The sequence below is a fragment of the Globicephala melas genome, chromosome X, assembly GCF_963455315.2.
Source record: "Globicephala melas chromosome X, mGloMel1.2, whole genome shotgun sequence".
Classification (NCBI taxonomy): domain Eukaryota; kingdom Metazoa; phylum Chordata; class Mammalia; order Artiodactyla; family Delphinidae; genus Globicephala; species Globicephala melas.
In genome coordinates this window covers 53,959,583-53,967,875 of record NC_083335.1, presented here as the reverse complement: position 1 = coordinate 53,967,875, position 8,293 = coordinate 53,959,583, and the positions used below count along the sequence as shown (strand labels likewise).

At 31.5% G+C, this 8,293-nt stretch overlaps 1 protein-coding gene across 6 annotated transcripts in view; it reads left to right on the top strand.

The window, feature by feature from the left end:
* Positions 1 to 7,423, top strand: part of KLHL4 (kelch like family member 4) — a 113,623-nt gene extending 106,200 nt beyond the window's left edge. For 3 of the 6 annotated variants that reach the window (XM_060292674.2, XM_060292673.2, XM_030849861.2), the window contains 2 exons: positions 4,124 to 4,295; positions 5,771 to 7,420. In XM_060292674.2, coding sequence (XP_060148657.1) covers positions 4,124 to 4,295; positions 5,771 to 5,830 — 232 coding nt within the window. In that variant the 3' untranslated portion in view covers positions 5,831 to 7,420. Of the gene's footprint in view, positions 1 to 4,123 lie in introns of all 6 variants that reach the window. The other 3 variants (XR_009560748.1, XM_060292672.2, XM_060292671.2) reach the window with 3 other exon arrangements.
* Positions 7,424 to 8,293: the final 870 nt, after the last annotated feature.

Below are 8,293 nucleotides of genomic sequence, written 5' to 3'. Positions count from 1 at the left end.
ATATAACTGGGGTTATTAAAAGTTTGGAAACCAGTCATACTTGACTTTCCATTTCATTAAAAAACTAAAAGTTCACTATTCTACACTCAGTATTATTGATAGAATTAAACATCAAGCCACTATTTTCTACTTTTATTGATACAGAATTTCATCATATGTATAAAAGTTTAAGTATTTACTCTGTGCTGTGTGTGTATAACTGATGGGAATCATGTTTCCCTTTTAGAAAGGCCAAAGGAATGCAACTCAATACTTGTTAAAGTTCACTGTAAGAAGTTGAAAAAGGATAGATTCTACTGAAATTTCAAATTGCTTAGATAATTTATTGATGCCTTCCATAGACCACAAAAAATTACAGACAACACACAGTTCACAAAAGTTTAGGCCCACCTGTCTAATGAATGTATACATACTCTCAAAAAACTGATACTTGTATTCAAAAAAGGTAAGTGTAGCTTTCATTTTAAGAAAGGGTATCTAGGCATTGAATTCTACTCTTATGCTTGTAAAAATATGCATATTTCTATACCTAAGAATAACTGTAGCCACCTCTTTATATGACTCGAGAGTGGAGAAGACTATATCACCTCCTATAAGCTAAACAGACAGCATCAGGAATTATTATATTTGGGAAAACTTGATCAAATATACAAACAAATCCATGTAAAAATAACTATGCTTTCTCAAATTTCCATTAATGCCTAAACTATATTGGAGTGATAAATTCATGAGAAGCAGTGGTCAAAGAGTGATACTGATATAGAGAATTCATGTCGTTCATTACAGAAATATTAAAAGTTGTCTAGAAGATTTTATACAAAATAATGCAATACTATACAAAATTATATCTAGTAAGTAAAAAGTCATGAAGGTTTGTTACTATGAAAATCAAACCTGACTTCACAAAAATTTCATCTGAATTAAAAGTTAAATCATATAAATATATAGACAGAGAGACAGGTAATACTCTCAGCTCTTATAATAGTAATTTTCTTATAATAAATTCAAACTAGTAAGAGATTTTCTTTCTAGCATACTGAAGTCTATGCTTTTTTCTTCTATTTCAGTTTTTGAGACTTTTTATTGTATCTTAGTGGTGTAAATTGTGTTGCATTTACTTGGTTCCTTGTATCAAAATGCATGGGATTAAGAAACTAGGTTTGGTCCAAAAAGAATATATTTCATAAGGAAAAAATCTAAAATACATAAAATATTTTAATTAAATCACCTTCTTCTCTCCCATTATTATGCCAGCATTTTCCTGGCTTTACCAAGAACCCCTGAAATTGGGAAATTCTATCTTAAGACCTGAAAGAGAGATGAATTGGGCTGCGTTTTAGCACTGTAGAGTGATCACCATGAAATTAGCCTTACGATAGCTTAAGTGTCTATACCAATTTAAATAGGCAACTAGGAAAATATAAACTCAGTTCATATTTTTTGATATAGAAAATTTCATAATACAGACTACAAAATTAAATGCTTACAAACATATCCTAATAATTAAATGTTTAACTTTATTTAATGATATAATTATATTTCCAAATATACTATTTTTAATTTTTAATGGGAAAAAGCACTTTATGCATACCAAAACATGTATAGTATACTAGTTAAAACCACTAGATTTGCAGTCAGACAGCTCTGAGTTCAAATCCCAGATCTGTTATTTACAAGTTATGTGACCTTGACCCTGTTACTTTACATCTCTAAACATCTGTTTCCTCATGTGAAAAATGGGAATAATTTTAGTATCAACTTCATAGGGTACAAAATAATAAAAGTTAATGCACTTAATGCCTTGCCTGGCACATATTATTATTTTGTTTGTATTATTTTTGTAATTAGTATTATTGTTATTACTAACATTATCCCCCTTATTGGCATTTTCCTTGTAAAGATCTTGAGAAAATAACTAGTGCTAAAGTACAGTTTTTGAAAATTATGACTTTCATACAAATATAATAGTAACTTGTCAAAGAATTTTGTGTGATTCATTAATTAATGAGGTAACCCATAAGACGTTAAAATTGCTTCAAAGAATCTTCGAAGAAAAGACATAAAAACAATTAGGAATGCTGAAAAAAATTGGTTATAGATACAAAAGCAGTTAATAACCTATAGGGAATAAAATGTAATATTTGGGTGGGGTCATCATTCGGGGTTAGAAATTAATTCTATCTTTATCAAGCAAAATTTATTTTATTGTTATGTATAGGAATCACAAGAAAACTCAGTTTTCTACAGCTTAACTTCTACACCTATAGAGTTGTAAAATAGCCTTGTCAGTTAGAAAGTCAAAGATGCACACTCTGTAGAATCAGATAATCCTCATTTCCATGTCTTAGACAATACTCCTGACACTATTTTCTGGTAAAACATTGATGGCCTACCCAGTACCTTAGAAGTCTCATCCAATTAATTAAGATAATCATTTAAATTAAAGGTTTCTAAAATACATAAACTTGTGTTGGCTGAGTCAGGGATTATTATTTTTATAATGTTGATGAGAACATTGAGGCAAAGAAGTCAAGCAAATTGTCTGTAATTACTCTAAGTGGAGGAATAAGTCCATGACTAATTCCCTTTACTTCAGTCTCCTTTTTATTTCCACTAGAATATATATATATATATATATATATATATATATATATATATACTTATATCCAAAGTAAGGAGAAATAGAAAAGCAAAAGAGAAACAAAAGGGGAGAAATGGGGTGCTGTTTTAATTTGAAGGTGAGGTAGTGGCTTTTTCTTTAATAACTGATCCTCTGTGTCTTTACAGATAACAACCAAGGTGCCATGTTTTTTCTTCAGAAGATTCTACATTCCCCAAACCTCTCTAGTTAATAAACCAGTGTCCAGATAACATTAACAGCCAGATTTTTGAGTATTCATTATCATGCACATGCAGAAAAATCCTGGGTTTTGGATGCAAATCTAGAAGGGAATCCTTCCGCAAGCCCTGGTTCACAATTCATATATGTGTGTACTGTGTTAGCTGAGCGCAGCATCAATTAACAATAGCAATTGTGTTAAAGATTCAGATTAGCTAAAGCATACAGCTGTGGATTTTCTGGTTCTGCTTTTTAATATAACATCAGAATTTAAGGTGAAACCCAACAGTATATGGTGGATATTGAGGATATCTTAATTATTGTTGATTTCATATATTATTAAAAAATATTACTGGATGTGAGACCAAGTTCAAATGGAAGCTGGGATCAGATAATTTAGATTATGATTAAAGAGAGAGAAACAGAAATAAGATGAGTAATACAATTGTAAGGAAATTAGTAGATGATAATAAATGAAATTTTGTAAAATAAATGTTTTTCATTGGGCTTTACAAATAGGCCAATATAAAATCGGAGATAATTTCTACATATAATTATATAAGTTTTTCTTATTGTTCACTCCTTTTAGATATTAGTATTCTATACTGGCTTCAAATTTTAGGAAAGAATTCCTGGAGAAGATTTTAATTAATATTGCTTATTGAATTCTCTTTCATTTTGCTTACAGAATAGGCTTGGGGATAAGGAGTTAACTTCAAGTTAAAATGGAAAAACATCCCAGGGTCCTCTGAAGATAAATAAGAACTCTCATAGAGGGAAAAGAATACAACTGTGGTCTTTGTAACTACAAAGAGTGTTAAAACCAGGGTACTATAGTTTATAAAACAAAAAGGCAATTATATTCAGAATTACTTAACATGTGAGCTCTCATATAAACAAGATCAGGCATCTCAGATATAACTTGGATAAACAAAGAATAAGAAAAACCCATTCCAGCTAGCATACTAAATGACAGAGGAGGCATTTTCCACATAATGTTAAGATGCCAATATGTGAAATTTCCTCATACAGATTCTGAGTACTGATCAAAGAAATGTGTGGTATTTTTAAAAGGAAATTCATTGTCACTATGCTTTGAGTGACATCTGGTGGCTGAAGAGAATTCTGTCATTTAGTTATCCTTAACGTTTATTAGTCAGACTACACTTAGTATGTATAAGGTATTTTTAATTTCTTATATTAGATAAGAGTACATTTTATTAATGTCTATTAATTTTAACACTGTTGAACTTCCTTCTCAATTGTCTTCCTAAACCTCTTAAGGTATGATCCAAAAAATGATTCATGGTCAACTGTGGCACCTCTGAGCGTTCCTCGAGATGCTGTTGCTGTATGTCCCCTTGGAGACAAACTCTATGTAGTTGGAGGATATGATGGACATACTTACTTGAACACTGTTGAGTCATATGATACACAGAAAGATGAATGGAAAGAGGTACTCTCATTTAAAGTATTCAAATTGATATATTTCACGTTTTAATTTAAAAATTAAAATATGTGTTTGGAATTAATCCCATTCTCTTCCTCTCTAGGGCTGAACCAAATTCTTTAATGAAATTTATAGCATGTGCTTTATTTAGCTATAGAGAATTATTAACTGAGCTGTTTTATCATTAGCAGGATCCATCAATACTCATATAAAGTGGAGACAAGACATTCTCTTAACGATGGACTCATTCCTTTTACAGAAAAGTGAATCAGATTCAATAATCCAAGAGCTTTACTCTCTGACCAACTTTCTATGTATGTATTATGACTTGAGAAGCAAAGAATAATGTCCTCACCCACAAATGTCTGCCCTTTCTTATTGGCTGGTGCCCAGGAGGAAAATCTTTCAGTCCCCTCCTTATAGAGGTTCTACAAATTACAACACTCCTAACTACTGATCAGTCATTCAAGGGACTTGGTGCACAGTAAGAGACTGGAATTAAACTCTCTCAAGAGTGCTGGGCATCTAACAGAAGAAATTCTAAGGAAAGTACAAGAAGGGGCACTGAAAGGACATCTTGGTGGTGTTAAAGGAAACTTGATGCTTCTGACAGCTTTGCAGTTATAGCTCTGTATTTATTCCAAAATGCCTAATGGTGTTTTGTTGATTAAATGATGGATTAATAAAATATGAAGTATGATTAACTCTTCACCATTTCCACAAACAAGCAAACCTTGTATTTGGTATCAAACGTCACCTTTCCTTACATTAACTTCATGGTGCTCTGTTTTCTACGTAGTAAGCTGGTTACTGTTCTAAATAAGTTATGTGTAATATACTGACACCTGATAATGGGATTCTAGCTCTTTCCTCCAACAATATGATTCATGAAGACCCTCAGAAATATTCAAGTTCTGCCATGTAGGTAGCTCTTTACAATGGTTAGGACAGCTAGAAATGGAGGAAAATATTTAGAAAACAAGGATGTAGGTCAAATACAAGAATCAAAATATTTGTAATTTACTTTTCAGAAAATTATAGACTAGTAGCTAAGAGACCTAGACTCTATTCCAGGCATTTCACTGTTTCATTGTGTGACCTTGAAAATGGTGAAAGAGAACTAACAGATAATGAGATTATAACTACTATATGCCTAATTATTTTCATTCATTATCTTCCTTAACCCTAACAAAAGCTCATTGAAGAATGAGTATTATTAGCTGTAATTTTTAAAGTGAGAAAATTATCAGAGAGGTGAAATTTACCCAAGATCACCTGTTCTTCAAACTCAGGCCTACTTCATTTTAAAGACTATGCTCTTTCTACATTGGACTATTATTTGGGCTGCATTTTCCCATATCTTTATACAAGATGAAGGTTGGGCCAGAATAGGTAAGGACTTTTTCAACTCTAATATATTATGCTAAATGCAGAGTTCATTCAAACAGCATTTCTTTCCTTGTTTTTGTTTTCTGTGTTAGGAAGTTCCTGTTAACATTGGAAGAGCTGGTGCATGTGTTGTGGTGGTGAAGCTACCATAAAGCTATCTTTATCAAAGGGAAGGAAACTGGATAATTTCAAGAAGTGGAGTAGGAAGAGGAGAGGAAGAAGAAATATGTTCTTTCCTTCAATTAGTAATCAAACATGAAAATTCTTGTGTCATTTTAATATGTAGATATAAATGCTCTCATTTGTGAAGCCAAAGCAAGTTTTCAAACACTAATTACATATAGGTGTTTAGTGTATATGTTGTTGCAGCTAATAATATAAATGAAAATCCAGTAGTCTATGTTTAGTCTCGTCACTTTAAAATGTTAAAATGTTTAAGAGAAATTGATAGTGACCAAAGTATAAAAAGTTACAAAAGCATCAGTAATTTTGAGTCTGATAAGTTAAAAACATTTTCTATTTCAAAAAAAATTAAGTACCCTATCATTTGGAACGTAACTAATATAAAAGAGAACATCTAAAGCTTAAATTATAAGGTTTGATTTTCAGTAAGACATCATTCTTTTATCTAAACAATATCCTAAATAGCTAAATAATATCTCACATTTACCAAGAAGAAAGATTTTACTGTGGTGAGATTAAAAAAAAAAGAAAAAGCTCATTGACATAATTTGTTATGCTGATCACAGTAGGTTAAAATTTTCAGACTTACTCTTTTACAGTACCATTTTCCAAAGCACACATATAGATTTGGTATTCCTTAACATGTTGTCTTGTTAGGCAACATTTATTTTACCAGTAAAATATTATTGTAATTCCATATACACAATCTATACAATAAAATGGTGAATATTTATCATATTGATACAAACTGTGACCTCAGCTTTCGAGTGTCAGGGCCTCACTTGTATAGACAGTAACATTCTCCTCAAACATTTCTATGAACTCTTAAAACACCTGCCATTAAGTTAAACCAGTTTTCAAAAACAAAGCAATTTTTCAACAGCAGTAAAATTGAGATGTTCTACAATATTAACACATGGAAACACCAAAATGTTCAACATCCGTGGTTAATTCTATAATTATCTTTTATGTACCAGTACATGATTTTCTGTCAATTTTATATTCATCCAGTAGAGAATATTAAGGATATATGCACTACAAATGTTTTTAAATTAAAAAACAACAAAAAAGACTAGCTGGGTAGTATTTTACCTTTAAATTCTCACTTCCATGTCCAATTATTTAAAAAAAAGTGGGGGAGGTTGGCCAAAAAGTTCATTTGGGTTTTTCCATAAGATGTTATGGAAAAACCCAAATGAACTTTTTGGCCAACCCAATATTTAAGATAAAATGTTGGAAAACCTTCTTTATGAAAGTAACTTTTCAATTAAATTATGATTTTAGAATTTCTGCAATATGTCCTTTTAAATGGGCTTTGTATTGTAGTATGTGAAACCAACAAATAAAATCCAGAGATGCTTATAAAATGTACTACTACTTTTAAGTTTTTAAAAAAAGAGCAACATAGGTTGTACAAAGATATGTGTACTTTAACAAACTGAATTTAAATAAAATCTATTTCCTCTGGTTATAAAGTGTGGCTTTAGATTATGTCAAGTGCAGCTTGAATTGACCTTTTGATATTTATTTTTCCAATAGCTAAAGTATTTAAATAAAAAAATAAAATTCCCCTACTTTGTTTCTTATTCCTGCCATTGTCTTTAATTCTAAATAAAGGGTTATAGACATCTTCAGTTCTAGGGGTAGAGATGGAAACATAGAGATGTTGTAAAAAATAATAAACACACACCCAGAGAGTTCTGTTGGATCTTTAAATTCATACTTTATCTAAGTCAATGCAGAAGTAGAGTTACTTAAACTTTTATCTCCAGAGCAAAGCTTGGCCTGTCAAGTTAAATTGGAGTGTGAGCCAGTGGGAAAAAAAAAGATCAAAGGACCTACCACAGCTCAGCTTGCCAATGCTCCAGTCACAGCTAGATGGCACCAATAGGGAAATCATGTCCAGAGTCATGCTTGGTCAGGCAAACAGAGAAAGAATACCATCTTCTTGATGGTCCAGTTAGGCTTGCTTCATTTTGATCAGACATTGACTAGTAGGAGAGGTATGTATATGTTGCCCAAGGCTGCATTTGAAAATCATGCTCGCAAGCAAAAAAATAAAAATATGGGGCTACATCAAACTTAAAAGTTTCTGTACAGTGAAAGAAACCGTCAGCAAAATGAAAATAAACTATGGAAGGGGAAAAAATATTTGCAAACCATACACATGTCTAATAAGGGGGTAATATCCAAAATATATAAAGAACTCATACAACTAAGTAGCAAAAAACAAGCAACTCAATTAAAAAATGGGCAAAGAACCTGAATAGACATATTTTCAAAGAAGATATATGAAAGGCCAACAGGTACATGAAAAGATGCTCAACATCACTAGTCATTGGGGGAACGTAAATTAAAACCACCATGAGATATCACCTCATGCCTATTAGAATGACCATCATCAAAAATACAAATGCTGGATGTGGAGAAAA